The 19,841-nt window shown below is 35.4% G+C and overlaps 1 protein-coding gene across 2 annotated transcripts in view; it reads right to left on the bottom strand.

Annotated features, from left to right (window-relative positions):
- Positions 1 to 2,447: 2,447 nt before the first annotated feature.
- LOC139696748 (multiple epidermal growth factor-like domains protein 10) overlaps positions 2,448 to 19,841 on the bottom strand; it is a 29,479-nt gene continuing 12,085 nt past the window's right edge. Inside the window, exons 4-11 of one of the 2 annotated variants that reach the window (XM_071595587.1) lie at positions 18,616 to 18,744; positions 16,478 to 16,612; positions 14,732 to 14,866; positions 12,210 to 12,338; positions 8,608 to 8,742; positions 5,864 to 5,980; positions 4,839 to 4,958; positions 2,448 to 2,683 (exon numbers count right to left, since the gene is read on the bottom strand). In XM_071595587.1, the coding sequence (XP_071451688.1) occupies positions 2,487 to 2,683; positions 4,839 to 4,958; positions 5,864 to 5,980; positions 8,608 to 8,742; positions 12,210 to 12,338; positions 14,732 to 14,866; positions 16,478 to 16,612; positions 18,616 to 18,744 (1,097 nt within the window). In that variant the 3' untranslated portion in view covers positions 2,448 to 2,486. The remainder of the gene's footprint in view (positions 2,684 to 4,838; positions 4,959 to 5,863; positions 5,981 to 8,607; positions 8,743 to 12,209; positions 12,339 to 14,731; positions 14,867 to 16,477; positions 16,613 to 18,615; positions 18,745 to 19,841) is intronic. The other variant, XM_071595588.1, reaches the window with a different exon arrangement.

The following is a 19,841-nucleotide window of genomic DNA, read 5'->3' as shown; positions in this document are numbered from 1 at the left end:
GATAGAAACAGTTTTAAAAGTATAAAGCAATATTAGAGTTGCTACTCAATTTTTATGTTCACCATTTTATTCTTATTTTAAGAACTTATTGAATACAACATCCCATATGTAATGTCACATGCATGAAAAACTATGAGCAGCTGCAATATTATTCAAGAAATAAGCAAAATGTAAAGAGTGTCATTGTTAATTATCAATCATGAAAAAACTGACTTTCAAAAACTTTTTAAAAAATCTCTTTTTTCCCAAAATAAAAAAAAAACCTTAAAGAAATTATGTTGCGGACATACAAGTTAACTTTTTTAATTTCTCCCTTTGAAAAAATTATCAAATATTTAATTAATTTTATTTGTGACAGTTTTTCACAGGAACAAGCAAACACGTAAGGATGATGCAGGTGTGCGTATATGTGATTTATTTGGACGGTCCTTTAAAAGAGATTAGAAAGCCTAATCATTTTGTCTGACAGACTGAAAAAGGATGCAACTACTGTGCATGTCTTAATTTACAATCTAATTCATGAAATGTTTTGCTGAGGTGGGTTCTCAGCCAAAAATAGAGGTCATATGGAGTGATGAGCCATCATCAGAATGGGAAAATAAATACACCATAAAATTTCATATGAAGGCTTCTGCAGTGTTGAACTGACTGTCTCTGCATTTCAGGGTTCTCCATCCACATTAGTTGTTTTCGGGTGATGAAAGTTTTGCTGGCCATCCTGCCTGCGTCTTCTGGTCAAAGGCATTTTTTTGGAAGTTTTCTTGTCTGCCTAATATAGGGCTGGTAGTCAAGTACCACACTCTGATTGGATCACTCTTTCCAATGCAATGTTCTGTAATTCTTGTTGTGAGTGATCTGCAGGTTTCCCTGATGTAAGACCTGCCATTAACTCATCATCTCTCATACTTTTCTTCTGGGAAGCCATTAATAGGGAGTGTGTTTAAGCAGTCACTGTCCCTTCCAAAGAAATCATATTGTCACAGACAACCAGAAGACATTTGTGTTTTGGCATCCATTTGTGAATTTGCTCTTGTCAAATGGAATCTTGCCTACCAAGAAATGTGCTTCTATGCTCCTTGGAGTTAGCCACTGAGTTGAATCCTTTGCAAACCAATTTGAGAATACCAGCATGGTGTGATCATTCAGTCCCTGGGGTAGGTTTTATTGAGTCCTGCAAACTCCTTTGTCCACTTAATGACCTGGTAGTGTAATTTCTTAGTGGAGGGTTCCTAAAAATATCTCAGAGGGGAGCAGGGATGGATACAAGGTTGAATTTTAGGAGGGAACAGAAGGGGTGACCACAATATTGGGCAGAGAGGGGAGTAAAGGCTGAGGTTAGTAAGATTGATATGTTAAACAGTTTTGTAGAAATAAATTTTCTTCTGTTATAGGGTGCTTGGTAATTTTGAACAATTTATTGCAATCAAATAAAATAATATTATTTAAACTGTCTATATTAAGTTCATGGACCCATAAACCTCCCTTGAATATGCCACTGGAGTCACTATGAGTCTTTATCCATATACCAAATGTATCTTTACTTTGAACACCTTTCTATTCACTTAGTCGTAGATCAAATCAAGAAATAGTTACTTAATGGCCTATGGATGAGACAAATATGATATTTATGTCAACATAGCCCAAAGGACAAAACTCAATAAAGAAATACAGAAAAGTACTGCAATTAATTTTCTCACAAGCAGTGCAGGTGGCTGTATTTGCTTTGGTGTTGCATACATGTGTTTAGCATTAGGTACAATTTCTCATCAATGGCCTCATAGGAGTTGAGTGAACGCAAAAGGATGTTGGACTAATTATTATATTTCTCCAAACTTGTTTTATTCCAGGACTAATTAAAAAAACTTTTCATATCCAAAGCAGATCTGCCCTTTCATAAACATATTTAAAGCCACTGCTGTTCAAGGAAACAATTGTCCTTCTTGATAAAATATATTTATTTACTGCATTCAAATTCCTCAAGCTATTAACAATGAATATATTTTACTCATGGTTGCTTTCATTAGTGTAAGACATTAAAAAGTATATGATGTGGATATTAATAATTAGAGTGAAATATATTTTCTGGTACTTACTTTGCACTAACCTTTCTTTGAAGTTACACCTGGCTCAGGGAAATGAACTTGTATCCTTAACCTAATGCTAGAATTTCACATGCTATTGGTTTAGTCCTAGGTGAACTCTACCCACACCTGTCAAGCCAACATATGGGTGAATGACTGTGGTACTCTCTACTTGTACAGACACATACTTACCTGGAAAAATGCTCTTACTCCATTACTTGAAGTATATTTACCAAATCGATTGATTTCCAAGGTCTTCAAGAATCAGAGACTACTTTTAATGAGGTGCTGCAGACATTTATTAGTCATACATTTTTCAAGGCATATGAGTAATAAGAAATTTCATGAAATTTGAATCTTGTGGCTTTATGCATTTGCTCTTTAATGATGTGAGCTTTCTTGATCTCAAAATTCGATCATAATATCTTTATCAATCACCTGATGAATGTGTATGTGAATTCTATGTTGCTTCTGCTTACATTCTTCCCCATCATTCTCATAGTCCTCAGGGCACTGGCAGATATACACCCCTCCTTCCGTCTGCTTGCACTCTGCAAATGGGTCTAGGCATCCTGCAGAGGGTGTACATGCACTTCCTAATGCTGAAATAAAAGTGTTTAAGCAATTGAGGCATTTGATTCAATATGCAATGAATTTTTGCAATACAAGGAAATTCCCTCAGTGTTCCCTTCCTTTATTTGTTTGGTTGTTAATATAAAAATATCAGTGAAAATGAAAACTATTTTTCACAACCAAAATTCATTAATATCTTAAGAAAAAATTGATCAAAGCTATATTCCACTTAGTTTTACTGTTATCATATCCCTGTAAGACCGCTTTACTATAATATCTAAAATTCAAGAATGTCCTCATGATAAAACACTATTTGTTTAATCTGGCACTTAACTGTTGAGAGAAAATGAATAAATTATTAATTATTTTGTACGTTGTAGAGTTTTAAATCTCCAGTTCACTAATTCATAATATTGATCACATGTAATGCATAGTTTATTTCTAGTAAGTTTAAGTTACTGGCTCCATGTACTCAGCATTGAAGCGATCACACATTGCTTACTTGTGTAATAACTAGATAATGGAAGCATGGGCTTCTGCTGATGGAATTTAGAATTGAAGGTCTTCTGGAATGTCTTCATCATTGGCTCATCTTGTCAGTTCAGAGAAGAAACAAATTCTATGCTCTTTGTTTGACAAAATGGACAAGGGAGAAACTCCAGAAGTATTTTGTTTATCAAAATATTTATTGACCAATTTGGAAAATACTCATTTAGGTATATTTGAATTTGCAAACAGATTAATGCTTCTGAATATCTTAGATGCCAGGATATTTTACAAATTTAAATTTATATATTTTTACATATTATTCCCAGTTTGCAGCAAATTTGATAAAAATAATGCAATGAGTGTATTAAAGGACATGAAAGAGTGGCATAAATACTTTTCGGGGTTAAAATCCAAAAGAACAGTATTTGATGAGATATCACTGTATTAGAAAGTACGCAATCTATAAAGCATGTTTCAAGTTTGAAGATGTTGTTCAGTATTTGTTTGGAAGCCATCACTGGTGAACGTATTCAGTGTATTTGTGAAAATGGAGAAAATTGGTCATGGTCATGTGATACAATACTTTTATTTGAAAGGCCTCAGCCCAACCATTATAAAAGCTGAACTGGACTATACTCTGGGTGAGTCTGCTGCTTTGTTTACAACAGAAAAATAATGGGTAGCAGAGTTTAAACAAGGCCTTACGAGCTGTCAAGACGAGAATCGCATTGGTTGACCAAATGAGGTGACGACTCCAGAAACGGTGAAGAAAATCCACAAAGTGATACCGGATGATCGTCGACAAAGTGCGAGAGCTAGCAGTCATAGTCAGCATTTCAAAAAGTGCGGTACATTGCATATTAACTGAAACTTTGGACATGAGAAAGCTGTGTGGAGGATGGATCTGCGTTTACTCACACTCGAGCAAAACCAGTGTCGTGAAGATGTTTCTTGAGTGTTTAGCCAAGTGTCACAGCAACAAAGCAGAATTTTTGTGCCATTTCATAACCTAACCATGGATGAAACATGGGTGTATTACTTCACACCCAAGACAAAAGAAAAACCAAAACAATAGATTCAAAAGGGAGAACTGCCTTCAAAGAAGGCAAAGACCATTTTGTCTGCAGGCAAGCTAATGGTGTTTAATTTTTAGGATGCCCATGAGATAATTTTCATTGACTCTCTTGAAAAAGGAAAAACTCAACAGCGAGTATTATGCAAAATTATTGCAAAGTTTGAGCAGAGAAATCAAGCAAAAGTGGCTGCATTTGGCTAAGAAGAAAGTGTTGTTTCATCAAGACAATGCACCAGCTCACAAATCCATTACTGCAATGGCCAAAATTCATGAATTAAAGTTTGAATTGCTACCTCATGCCCCCTATTTGCCAGATTTAGCCCCTTCGGATTATTTTCTGCTCGCAAACTTGAAAAAAAGCTTGAAAAAATGGCTCGATGGTCAAAGATTTTCCAATCGTGAAAAAGTGATGTCAGCAGTCAATGGCTATTTCGAGGAGCAAGATGGTTCTTATTACAAAAAGGGTATCGAACTTATGGAACATCCCGGGGAAATATGTATCGAGCTGAAAGGAGATTATGCTAAAAAATAAATAATTTTTTTTCCAAAATTTTTGTTTCTTCTTTGTTGGGCCGGGCAATTCTGGGATTACCCTCGTATATACTCTTCAATTAACTTACCAGCCATGCATTTTCCATCCTTTTCAGTGTAGTTATGTATGCAGATGCATGTATTGTTCTCACACATGGCAAAATCATCAAAACAGGAGTTATTATAACCTGTGCAGTTGCTATGAAGCCCTGAAGGTAGAAAATATGTCATTATGCATCAATAGTCCAAATTCTAATGCAAGTGTATCAGTAATTGATCACTTATATATTGTTTGGACAGTACCTATTATGTGTGCTGTCTCTTTCTGTGTCACCTAGGCAAGCTGATGTTAGCTATTGTAATTATAACTGTAATTAGAGTCTGTGAAAAATGATTTCATGAGCTACAGATGACATTAAACTGTGCTAAGATCGTCAGCAGCACAAGGAATCATGTAATAGTCATCCAAGGTCCAAAGAAAACCTTCATTCAACAGGTTTAACAAAGCTATGAAACTATAGCACCTTAATCATGAATAATAATGAAGACAGTGATGAAGACAGAATAACTGACTTAAGGGAATGCTGTGATGCATACTAAATTGAAGACTGGGAGAATGTTCGGCTAGCAATTTACAGGAGAAAAATATAATTTTTATTGGTCTCAATGGAGGATATTATAAATATGCAGTTTTAAAGAACAATTTAGAGCATTGAAAAATAATACCACTACGTTAAACAGACCTTACAATTAAATGTTCCGATATCCTCGGGGCCCCACAGCATCATGTAATAACGCATCTGACCAACTCTATATTTAATTGTTTGCACTTCCAAAAAGAAATAACAACTTCAATGATATTAAGCTTCACTACTTACTTGGATTGAACATAACTACATAAAATCAACTTTTTATCTTTTAAATATATTACTCAACAATCTGTTTTTATTGTCATAATTTCAGGTGAACCTCCTGAATAGTAATAAGGCTCTCATAAATAGTTGTCGAAAAATGTCTGATGAAAGTGATTATAACCAATTCTTTCCCTTGAGAAAATAAATGGTGAGAAATGCAGACATTGTTCAACATTGCATTGTATTCTCAATGTACTAACCAGGCAGACACCTGCCAAATTTTTCCCCATAATTTGGCTGGCAGGCACATGTACCATTTACACATGTGGTCAAATCATCAAAGCAGGGGTTGTCCATATCACATTGACCATGTAGCCCTGTAACAAATTTGCCATCAAAATTATTTATTTTAAGGAACCAAATTAATGACAATGAATAGTAGCATAACGTTCTTTTAAGTAATACATTTGCATTATCTACTAAAAAAATTTCATCAGGCATCGAGGCAACTCATTTTTCATAACAAAACGTTGCTGAACATCCCATAGCCCATGATTTTATTTGTACAGTACTCTATTTACCCAGCAGCCATGCAATGCTTGTCCTTTTTGGTGTGATTCTCCATGCATGTTTCATACATGGCAAAATCATCAGAGCAGGGGATATTTTAAGCATTGAAATTGGTGTGAGATGGGTTGAAAATAGGATATCATGCATGGTGAAGTTTAGAATGTTAGAATACTGTGCATCAATTCGGTCAACTGCCTGTCCCTCAACTTTAGAGCTACTCAAGTGTCCTTTTAATATTTTTTAGTCACCATTGCCCATAACTTTAGGTAATTAAACTAATTTTTCCTCTTCCTTCACCAAAAGTACCCTTAAAAATGTTATCAACCACACCCATGCTCCTGCTTAAAATGTTGCGGATCCAAAGAGTAAAAATTAATGTAATTAATAATCCTTTTTCAATGACATTTCATAGCATAAATAAATATGACTCCCTATAATTTGTCTATTTCCTTTTTCTGACCTCTTATCATTTTCCACAAACCTAACCTAAGTATCTTTGTCCAAAACACTGCAAAAATGTGATCTGCTTCATTTGATGTAGTCTGTTTCTCTTCTGATGGTCTCATTTTATTCTATCATAATTAAAAACTTCACATTCCAAAAAAGTTATATATTTTATGTAATATTTATTGTAAGGGTAAGGGTTATATAAGGGTAAGGGTTATATTTATTGTAAGGGTAAGGAAAGAAAAATCATTAAATGTATTCTGCCATTTTTTAAATTATTATTTTTGCCTATTTTCTTTAATTTTTATCCATACAGAACATTTTTTATTTTTTTGGGCCTCAGTTTGGTGGAATATCATACAATCAAGATGCATTTGGACATTTCATAGATGTTGAAAGGGAAATAGATATAGTAAATTTTTAAAATTAATGAATACATTTCAGAAAATAGGAGTAGATTGGAAGGATAGGTGGCTAATGCACAACCAGAGCATGTTTCAGGTTGCTCAGGTGTGAGAGTGGCAGATGGAGAGTTGGGATGGGCAGTGACAGGAAGAGGGGTAAGATGAGTGAGGGGTGTTCATTTTCACCTAAGATTTTCAATGCATATGTGGAAACAATGGTAAAAGACTTACGGTAAACACTAGAGATGGGAATAACAAGCAAGGAATCTTTAAAACTGCTTATGTTTATGGATGTTCAAGCTTTAGTTAACTAGTCAGACAAGGGGGCAAAATTATCACCGAGCTCAGTGAAAAATCAATGGAATAGGTATAGGATGAAGGGTTGATGTTAACAAAACAAATGTTATGAGTAGGAGAAAGGTTAAATCAAACAAAATTTGAGGGGAAAAACTAAAGCAGGGAGACAGTTCACCTATATTGTAAGTGTCTTGGACAATAATGGTCTAAATATAGGGACATAAAGCAAAGAATTGCATTTGGCAAAAAAGCTTTCACAATGAGGAATTGATAAGGGCATTGGGTAAATATGATGAGAAAAGACGTGGAAAAATGCTCATTGAAGCAAGACAATAGGTGCAGATTGGAGGCTTTTGAAATTTGGATGTGAAGGATGGAAAGTGTGAAATGGACAGAGAAGTGATATGCAAGGTGGGGGAGAGGAAAGGGAAATATTGCCAGAAATCCAAAGAAGGTAGAAAAGATGGGTACAAAGTGTTTAACTGGCCATGGGATGCTGAAGACTATGATAGAGGGGAGAATGTTAGGCAAATGAAGAACAGGTCAGAAAAGATAGGCATATTGGATGGAATGAAATGAGGAAGAAATTATTGGCAGCAGAAAATGTTTTATTAAAGTGTCAGATGTCTGGTTGTGATTTGTTAGGAGAGTAAAAAGAAACTTATTATTGTTCTATATCCATTCAAAACATATCTCAAACATTATAATACCAATAATAATAATATTTGGGTTTATTGCTGAATATGGAAAGAAATGCTTTTTAAAACTGCTGATTTGTGGATTAGGTCATTGAAAATGGTATAAAAAAAAAAACCATAAACACAGCAATCAACCCAAAGGTTGGTTTAGTAGGTGATGGTAGAGATCACCCAGTACTAAGCCCTAAACGGCGTGTGAAATTCACACATCAGGGTAGGGGGAGCAGTTCCTTTCCCTGTGCCGGTTATGGTTTCCCAGGAAGACCTGGTACCCGAAAAATCACTTAAGCTTGGGAGGAGCTGCAGGTGCCCTGAGTGCCTTGCCCGAGAATCGAACCCGGGACCCTCCGGTCAGCAGTCCAACACTCTACCCACTGCACTACCACGACCCACATGAAAATGGTATACATATATTGAATTAATTCATAAAAAGGTAGCAAAATACAGAAAAAAATAATTTCTGCAAGCACCAAATGGATAAACATCAAGCTGAAAAACTTGATGACATCAGTGCAGCATGCTGGAAGCCTTCATTAACATTTGGATGAGTTTTTATTTACATCAAACAAATTTACCATCTTGACTCACCAGGTACACATTTTTTCCCCTTTTGGATGTATCCTGTATCACATTCACACCGAGAAGATGTTTTGTTGCATGTTGTGTGATGCTGTACATTACATCCTGCACTGCTGATGCAAAAACTTCCCACAGTCCCAGCATCTAGACATGAAAAAATACAATAGCCCAAAGAAAGAGAATTTTAGTACATAATGTTACCCAAGCATAAGTTTCACTATTATTATATCCCTCTGATTTAAAAGCTTTCTTTACTCAAAGGCAAAATAAGATATGGGGAATGACAACTAAACCATGCCCTACTGAATGTAGGACAATAATTTATACATATTGTTTCTCTTTGACCTTGAGGTTCCCCAGTGTGTTTCATAATCCCTTCCATGAAAAAATTCAACTTTTCTTAGACAATAGCATAGGCTATTCTGAAATTTTTTAGCAATGATTTTATTCAATAACTTTTTAACAAATAAGATAATATTAATTCAACAGTTATCATGTGCCAGCACTTGACAACTTTCATAGAGGAGCCCTAATCGAGTATTCTGACCGTACACATATGTAGATCCAAAACTCTATGCATTTCTCAAAACATTATTGTTCTCTTTATGTATACTTCAATTGCATATTGGAAAACTTGATACTTCGAAGGAAAAAGTAAAGCTATTGCCTTTGATTATTTTGGAAGAAAATTAAAACGTACTAAATGTACTTTCCATTCCAAATTTTTAATAACATTTTCTTTTGGTGCCTTGGAACCTGAAGTCATTTGCAAAATTCCATTCATTGTAACATATTTGGTAAAGTGAAACAGCCTTCCAAAGGCATTAAAGGGATGTCTTTGTTGAGAGGATTGTGAGAGTCTTTCTCTCTCAGATAATTTTAGCAAAGAGATCACCCATAAGATAAAGCAAGGAGTTGGACATCACAGCATGTGTACAGGAGAGCAATGATATGTGAACTCAAATCTTTTGAAATGTAGCTATGTTAACATGAATGGAGGACCATCAGGCTACCTGGGGATTGATATTATTGCCAAGGGTCTACAAAGTAATTTTAAAAGGCAATGCAATGAGACCATTATATCCTTAATACCAAAATATTTATCATAATCTGTGACATATATCCTCACTGTTGGCAGATAAATATGATTTCAAAAGTATTTTTGATGAATACATACTTAGGTATGACAAATCTCTAAAACAATTTTATAATAATGTTTAATAATTAAGTTCATTTTAACCATGTCTTAGGGCATTGACCAAAAAATATAGCAATTTATACCAGTTACTACTGATACCAGACTACATTTAAAAAAAGAAAGCTGTAGAAATATTTATCTAAACCATTCTATCCACAGCCCAGATTAAAGCATCTGAGTGTCATACAGATTGCCTACCATGCACAATGATTGTACTCTTATATGATTGAGTACACTAGGGGCAGTGTGAGGGAGGAAGGCAAAGAAGGGCCATCAAGAAAAAATGGTCAGCAGTCAGGCTTGAGCAAGAGGAGGGAGATATAGAGAAAGACTATTCTACAAACGTTTTTCTTAATTTTCAGGCACATTGAGATACAATTCTGCAAAAGTACAATCATGAAGATCTAGAAAGGTAAAGTCTTTATTCGCCAATTTGTTCACAATTCAATGAATTTTTCCTGTGCAGGCAAAGGCTCAGGCCACGAGGAGGATGTAGAAGTTTGGAAGCCTAAAACCAACCATTGAGTAATGACTTGTTGGATGAAGGTGTGTATCCGGATAGGAAGAAGCATAATGGAAGAGAGACTGCAATTGCTTATTCAGATATGGTGGAAAGTTCTCCCATGATAAATAAATGAAACTAGATATACTTTGAAACCTTCCTCAGCAAGCATGTATTATATTTTAAGGCTCAAGTTCTGTAGGGGAATTGGGATGGGGCTTAGTTAGCCAATGAATTAGGGAATATTGTGGAATAGAGAACAAGTTTTCAACTGGATCCAGTGTCATACAGGGTTCGTCCGGAAAATAAGTGTACTGACTACTGATTTTTTCCCGCCGCTCCAGGCGCGCCCAGCACCGCTCTGATGGGCTGCGATTGGAGGGGGGTATGTTGGCAAGCGACGCTGAAAAAGGCAGTCGGCTCTGAGCTGTGGTGTAGTGAGGAGCTCTGTTAACGCGAACCTCCACGCTCGACCCACGTCACGGAACGCGATGCCGAAGTTTTTGGAGCAGCGTTATTCCATCAAATTTGCGGTAAAGCTTGGGAAATCGTCTACCGAAACTGTCGGTATGATTAACCAGGCTTACGGGGAGTCAGCCATGTCCAGAAACATGATATTTCGGTGGCACAAGATGTTCGTGGAGGGCAGAGAAGAGGTCGACGACGAACCACAGCCTGGACGCCCATCAACGACACTCACCGACGAAAATGTGCGAAAAGTTCGCGATGTACTGAACTCTGATCGTCGTCTTAGTGTTCGGATGATAGCAGAGCAGTGTAATGTGCCAAAAACAATAGTGCACGAGTCGCCCGCGTCCGGCCAGCGATCAAAAACATCTGGCGGCTGCATCACGACAATGCGCCGTCTCACACCGCGCTTGTCGTGTCGGACTTCTTGGCCAAGCACGGCGTGGCAACGCTGCCGCACCCACCCTACAGCCCGGACTTGGCACCACCGGACTTCTTTCTGTTCCCGAAGATAAAGAGGAGTTTGAAAGGAACGCGATACGGGACTTTGGACGCCGTCAAAGAGGCCGTGACGACGTGTCTTCGAGAGGTTCCCGATGATGCCTTCGCGGGAGCGTTACAGGAATGGGAACGCCGCTGGAACAAGTGTATCGACTCACAAGGGTCCTATTTTGAGGAATATTAGCTTAAGATATGTAAAAGTGTAATAAATTTTTTTTCCTGAGCTCAGTACACTTATTTTCCAGACGAACCCTGTAGATAGGATCCTACATTCCATTTATAAACTGGTATGGTTTGAATTATCTTTGTGGAAATTCAAAATGTAATACAGTTACAGTTTAGAACTGAAACCCATTAATCTAATACACATGCAGAGAACCAAGGAGAATTTTTCATGCAACTGATTAATATGTAAAGAAAAAATATCTTCCTAGATTTTAAAATTGAGGTGATTATTTTTCAGAGTTTTTTACAGTAGGTATGGTTCTCAAAGCATGTTTCTCCTTCATTATAGGTGGGTTTTGGTCTGCGGGTCGAACAGAGATCATTCCTCAAACAGACATTGCTGCAGTCACAGGTAAACTAACCATTTATATTCAAACAATGTTTTCATTTGAATTACTCATTTGGCATCAGTAAATGTTCAACATTTTATTTTATTTTATGGCTATAATTTTCAATGTATCACTAAAATTCCTGCTTATTTTTTTCAAACCTTAAATAAAATATTTTTGGGATACGCCCCAATGCTGGAGTAAATTTAATATCATTGCTGAGTGGAAGCAAGATATGGCGCCTTGGAATTCGCACTGTATCCAATTGCTAAGTCAAATTATAAGAGAGATGGATGGATAGGTTGCAAATAGTTATCTTATATATACAAATTACAATACAGTTTACATAAGTTTACTTGCAAATAACCAATACTTAATTGGAACTCACCAGATATACATACATTTCCATCTACGGTATATCCTGGGGTACACATGCACACACGGTTCTGATGGTTACAATATGTATGAAATTTGTCATTACAATTATATGTACAGTTGGTTCCTGGAGATCCAGTATCTAGTAAGTCAGAAAAGCCCATTTAAGGCAGAAAACAGCTTGTATTATTATTTTAACTTAACATAAATTTTACTTTTATAATATAACAGCTAATATGTGGCTAAGAATCAAAAACTGAGTTAAATTGAATTTCCATGATACCAAAAATACTGTTCTGAAAAATTGGTATTGAATCATCTTCACCTCTATGTAGTTCTCTGACAAATTAAAATTTTCATTGAAACTTGCAGGAACTATGACTTTCTTCCCTTCCTCCGAGTGGATAAGGTATACCGTAATTTTTAAATTTCAAATTTCTTATTGCATAGATTTTCCTGGAAAATATTTGTAGTATCCATAAATGTATTCATTTGTATTGCCATAACATTGTCAGTCCTGATCATTTTTCATCGAAATGAAAAAGATAGCACTTTTCCACAAAATGGCTTACTTTTTGGAAATATAATCCATTTCTTTATGAACAAGGGTGGTTCAATAAGTACCCGTGTTTGACAACAAAGGGCGTTTCTGAGGGAAGTTTATGTTATCATCCTGTGCTGCCATCTATCACACGACAGCGAAACAAGTTTCAGACTGATTTAAAGGTTAGTTTGGATTTGGCAGCCATTCAAGTAAGACGTGTTTTGGTGATTTTCACAAAGATGGAAAAAGAGCAGTATCGTTCAGTAATTCGCTTTTGGATGGGAAGAAATGCAAGGAGATAAAAGCAAAGTTGGATACTGTTTATGGGGACACTTCGCCATCTATGACTACAGTTAGATATTGGTCCAACGAATTTAAACGTGAGCGAACATATGTTTTTGACGAGGAGCGACCAGGACGCCCGCCAGATGTGGTAACCGAGGAAATCATTCAAAAAGTCCATGCCAAGATTCTCGCTGATCGACGAACGAAAGTGCTCAAAGTAGCAGAGGCCGTGATTGTGTCGACCGGAACGGCAATTAATATTTTACATGATGAGTTGGCGATGAAAAAATTGTCGGCCCGATGGGAATGGGTGGATTGCTCACGGTCGTCAACAAGCTGATCCGGCTGTCAACTTCATGAACTGCATGAACTATGTTATGAATTGCTGTCGCACCCGATCAGAATCCCTGTGACTTTTTCTTATTCCCTTACATGAAGAAATGGCTCGCGGGAAAAAAATTTAGCTCAAACAAGGAAGTTATCGCCGAGACAGATGCGTATTTTGGAGAGTTTGATAAATCCTATGTTTTGGAGGGGTTAAAAAAATGGCCGGAACGTTGGGAGAAGTGTATCTTTCTAAAAGGGGACTATGTTGAAAAATAAAAAAATGTTTTTGAAAAAATGGTTTCTTCATTTCTAACACGGGTACTTATTGAACCGCCCTGTTAATCTTCCACCAGTTCAAGCCAGAATCAAAATCAGTCATGAATCACAATCAAGCTGCTTTGACTTTAGAGCATTGTGTTCATTCCTTCTCTTTCTGTACCTAGGCACACCAATAGAATAAGAAATTATTTAACTTATAGGCTTCCCTAAATATTGACATAGAGCTTCTGTTTTTATGAAATTTTATATGAACAGATTGGTTTCAGGTGTCACTTTGTGGAAGCGATTCATTTCAGAAAAATAAATACTTGGTTATTCCACATATATTTTTTATTAAATACGACCCGGGTTTCGAATTACAAAGGAGCTGATGACAACTTTGTCAGTCGAAACCTGGGTCGTGTTTAATAAACAATACATATGGAATAACCAAGTATTTATTTTTTTGAAATTTTATATAATTAAAACTGAAATCATATTTTTTCATGATTACTTGTTTAATTTATGAGTGATGCCTTTTTTTCTTCCATAGATACCATTTCTTCAATAAGTTAGCTGCTTTCCTTTATAAATGAAGATTTATCAAACAAAAACTCTTTAGGTCCTAAATTCAATGGAGCACAGATTCAAAGAAACTTAGGGGGATGTTGTCATGGTAACTTTTAACAGAGTCCTCTGCTAATGTGCATTAAAATTTTACAACTTCATAGTGTAGTAATCATTTGCCTATGAATACCTGTGACATTGTATGTACAATATTTTTCCCCAGCATCTTGTTCCTTTACAACCCCAAAATTTTGGAGTGTAAGAAGATGCCTCACTTGCTTAAGTTGCTAAAGCACTTGACTGGACTTTGAGGGATCCATGTTCACATCCTGGTCATGGCAAATGAATTTTGCAATTTGAAATTGTCAATGGAGTACATTTGATGTTCTCACTAAATAGAGAATATGCTTTTCTGAATGCTCCATAGGTACTAAATTTAATGATAAATCATTAGAACAAATAGAAACAAAAGATGTTCATAGGAAGAAAATTTATTTCATGGAATGAATTTTAGTGGCTTTTGTTCCATTGAACCAATGCAAATCTTGACTTACCTGGGACACATTTACTTCCATTTTTAATGTATCCAGCATCACACACACACTTAAATGTTGTTTTGTTGCATATTGTATGGAAATGGTCATCACAGTTGTTTTGGCTGTCACATTTATTTCCTGGGATCCCTGAATCTAGACATAAAGTAATACCATTACCAAGGGAAAAGAGAATTTATTGCATTATGACACTCATGCAATATCTTCATCAAACTCCTAGGACTCCATTATTGAAGCATGAATTCACCTGTAAACAGAATATCTATGGATAACTGGAGCTAAACTAAAATTTCACAATTACATTAAGCTTTACATTTCTAAGACCAAAATTAAAGGAACATTTATGATTCTTTTTAAAGAAAACTAGTATGTATTAACATGTGAAATTCACTCCAACTTACATGGAAATGAAGGATAGTCCTACAATGGTCTAACTGATATCCTAAGACTTATCTTTGTTGAGAGGGATGAGAGACCTCTCACCTTCCATAAAGAAATCATCTGGAAGGTGATGAAAGGAGTGGGATATGAAAGAAAACAGGTGAGAATGCTGATACATCCCTATCTCTAAACGCTAATCTCCTGTTACTCAACAATCCAGTCATCTATTCCCCTACATTTCTTGACTTTGCATAACTCAAATCCTGTTCGTATGCCCATATTACTTTGACCATGTTGGTCCAAAATACAGCCATGATAGCTACATTGCTCCCCCAGCTATAGTTTCCACCATCCTATTTTAATGTTTAAATTAGCCTTCCTCTAACTTGAAACCCTCAGAACCTTTTTTTTGTTCACATTGATTCTCATTCCATACCTACCACACTGATTTTATTTTACACTCAGCAATACTTGTGAATCCTTGGCTGGCTAGTTAGGAAACATAATTAATTTTATAATTTACCAATCCAGTTTCATTCTTATATCAAGTACTTGTCATGTCTCTTTTAGCATTTCCTCAACATATACATTGAAAAGAGCTTTCTTCTCACAGTCAATCCTAGTTCCTAAAATTAGCTCCCTATGCCACCACCATCTCTCCCTTCCCCTACCATTGCATTCCAATCATCCCACTTCACCATCAAGTAATTCCTTCCATGAACATTTGCAATTATTACCTCCACTGATTGCACACCCAGTTGACTTCTTTCTCCCTAAAATTGCTCTGTGGCATATCATTTCAAGATCTTCTTCTAAATGATTCAGTTCTCTTCTATACTGCTGCTTTTGGTTTTGCTTTATAAGTACTTCATGAAATGGTGACTGTGAAAGCCTTACTTCTTACCTGCCAGGCATGACACATGGCCCAACTTTAGCATTGTTTAAGTAAAAATATAAACATCACTAATTACAAAAAATTGTATCAATTGAAATTAATGAAATAATTCTATATTGAAACATTTTTTTTAATTTTACGGCCAGTTCTTTATTAAACGAGCTATTGCCTGTGTTCTTCTGCAATTTCAATTTTGTCTTTTTGAGGTGTACTTCCTTTTAGATTTGCTCATTAGTTTAGTCTCAAAATTTCTTGTATGGTTCATGAAATTATGGAATATATTTGATGTTTTTACCAAATAGAAATAAAAATGATTTTTTTGCATTTCTCATCACCAGTGAATTGGACAACAAATAATGAAAATTTTGCATATACAATATGATTTCATTTGAAGGAAATTGATTTTCATTCAAAAAGCATAAAAATATATGAGATATAATACAAATGAACTAACACTAAAATTGACTTACTTGGTATACATCTGATTCCCACTTGTACATATCCTTCCTTGCATATGCAGGAATATATTGATTTTTTGCATGTTGTATGAAGAGTGTCATTGCAAAATTTAGGACCAGAGCAGAAGCTTCCAGGGATCCCCTTATCTAGAAATTGTTAAATATGGAATTACACCAAAATCCATTTAAAAAGATGATTAAAAAACTTTGATTTCCAGAGATTAGGTGGATCTAAGTTGTAATACTTAAATCGAATAGCTTACATGCTCTCATTAGTCAAAATGGATAATTGGAATCGCAACCATGCAAATTGATACTTTGCTCATGATAACTCAATGAAACAAGCATATTTTTTCTCTATGTTTCTCAGGTTAATGCAGTGGCTAGTGAGCTCACTTCTGATACCAGAGAGATGAATTAAAATCCTAGTCATGGTGGATATTTTCCAAGGTATCCTGATCCCTACTTGGCACTTTGCATAGGACACTTTGGGTACTGGAGAGCACTTCAAGTAGAATACATACTATTAGCAGATGGGACACTAAATTGTTGAGAGGATATGTAATAATGCTCTCTCTTTCCCTCTCTCTCTCTCTGGTAGAGGTTAGGTCAGGTAGAAGGTAGAGCAAAGAGCAAGATATGACAGAATGTATACGGCAGATTAATGGTACATGACTACAAAACATTTGATTAAGAGGCAAATGTTAGTTGGATTGGAAGGCTGTCAGACTACCCAGCGATAAAAACCATTGCTGAATAGCTGGAAGTAATTAAGTAAGAGCAAAATTATATGTCACATTATATCCTTACTGCATAAAAATATCTATATTAATCTGTAACTCATTTTCCACTAATTTTTGGGAATAATGAGTTAGGGTCTATTTTGTATGAATATATTTGTAGATAATGATGAATTGAAAAATAATTTTATGATAATACCTTCATAGTTTAATGTTTTGGCATAAAAACAATATTACGACCTACACAAACATAATACCACACATATTTATCATGTACCCTTTGATACAAGGTAAAAGGAAGAGTAAAATAGGAGTACATTAAAAAAACAATAAAACATTAAATTTAAAGGCCATCAGTAGGCTGACAGTAGTTACACGAGGCCGTGTGATGCCAAAACCTGGCATTATGAACGAATCAGACAACCTCTCTCTGATTGGTCAGCAGAGAATGAGCACTTCCCTCTCACTCTCCTACCATCTCCTACAGCCAAAGGCTTCCCCTTTCAATATCATTGCCATTCCAATAACCCTAGCTCTGATGGCTGCCAGAAGTATCCTTAACTTGTTTCTTTTTCATCTAAGTGTGTTGCTATTATCATCAAGAATGTGAACCACACCCAGTTTAACAAACTATCAACACTTCAATCCTCATTTTCTCAAATTCATGGAAAAATTTTCCGGGTTCATTTATGCATATGATTTTATACCATCCTGCTTTATGTATGTTTGGTGCTAAATTATGGCATTGAATTGAGCAATAAATTTTTATTTTAAATTCCACAGATTCTTATCTTATTCTGTGGAGGCTTAATTCCAAGATTCTGGCTTCATTGGTTGATATTTCAGCCAATTTCATATATTACCATGAAATAAATCAAAAAGTGATATTTAAACCATGTAAGGAGTTGATTTGAACGTCAAACAAGTTCTGATTCTTTTTCCAGTTTATGGTATGGCATATCAGAAGAAGGAATTCTATAACTACAGAGGGTTACCTAAATACAGCTATTTAGCAAAAATTTTTTCATTTAAAAGTAACTTTAATCATTCCAAATAAGCAATATTTTTTCATTTGAAAACTTCATTCAGTGTTAACAATTGTATGATGGTCTGCATTATTCCATTGATAACATTTTTACATACTGCTTTGATTCTCTCATATTTTAAACCAAAACTTGAATTAAAGATTCTTAGGATGTCTCTATATACCAGAGTATATAGCATATGAGTATATTATTGCTAAATGGAAACATGAAATAATTTCTTTGGGTATTCATCACATCTGATTCCTACAGCACATTTTCTGAGAGATATTTATATGAAGTAATCTGTGATTATTAACCTAAATATATAAAAATATAAATTACATAGCCCTTTGCTTTTATCCACCAAATCATAATCCAAACTTACTTGAAACACATACATTTCCATCATTGACATACCCTGTCCCACAGGCACACTTGTGAGTCATTAAGTTGCAAAGAGTATGCAAGGTGTCATTGCAGTTATAGATGCAGTTGGCTCCAGGGATTTTAATATCTAGAAAAAAATGAAATAAAAAAATTGAAAACAGTATTTAAAATTCATTAGTTACAGAAACTACTTTTAAGGCACATTAATTACATGAGTTATGGAATTAGCTTCATTTGCTAGATTTACTACCAGCCAAAAGTCTTTTATAAAATATTGCTCATACCCTAGTTTGCAACCTTTCCCCTTCCTATATTTGAGAATGCACAACTTCCTTTTCCCTCAACATTAATGATCACCACTTTTCAAATAATACAGTATTCCTGTCCATCCATTGACAAAAACTACTGATTTGAGTTCAAGGCAAAAGTACATATTATAAGGATAACTTTTAATTAACAAGACTTTTCTTCAAGCAAAGCCTTGATTTTTTATTTCTACTTTATTTTAATCCCCAGAAATCAGTCATTTACTAACATTTGCCTCAACTTATGTACAAAGGTCATATATCTGTTAATTTGTGTGTGTTTTTATTATCAGTATTTTACCATTTGTGGTTGGTTTTTGGCAGATAAAGACTTAACACCAATGTGTCCTGCTTCTACAGAAGAACGCAACCTTCCATCAGACAGTAAAATAAACCCTTTTCAGTGCATGTACTTCCGCCCTTCTGCAATTGCATCCAAACACCTGTCATATTCCTACCCCTTCCTTGTTCGTTTTACATTCTCCCCCATCACAGTCTTCTACATCCCAATACCAATCAAAATGTTCTGCACCCATATTTCATGTCTTCTATGCCTCCTCTACCAACAACCCTCTCTCCTTCTCCATTATGCCTAGTACTTTCTCATCTATTTTCCTTCCTGATCATTTCACCATTTGAATTATTCTCCACACCCTCATTTCAAAAGCATTCACTATGCACCAATTGTTTTACTTCAATGGCCATGTTTCCATACCTCACAAAAACATGCCCCAAATCAAAGTTTTAGCTAGTATTTTCTAAAATTCTTACCTAACATCCCTATCATCAATTTTCTCCTCCCCATGAAAGTTTCCTTGCCAAACACAATTCTTTTCTAATGCTTCCTAGAATATCTCGATCTGAATCATTGTTAAGATAGATGCACTGCTCCTCTCCTTCCTCTAGTCTTTCCTATTCT

This window comes from Hetaerina americana, unplaced genomic scaffold, assembly GCF_022747635.1.
Source record: "Hetaerina americana unplaced genomic scaffold, ioHetAmer1.1.p SCAF_7, whole genome shotgun sequence".
NCBI classification, from domain to species: Eukaryota; Metazoa; Arthropoda; class Insecta; order Odonata; family Calopterygidae; genus Hetaerina; species Hetaerina americana.
This window is presented reverse-complemented; position numbering and strand designations above follow the sequence as displayed.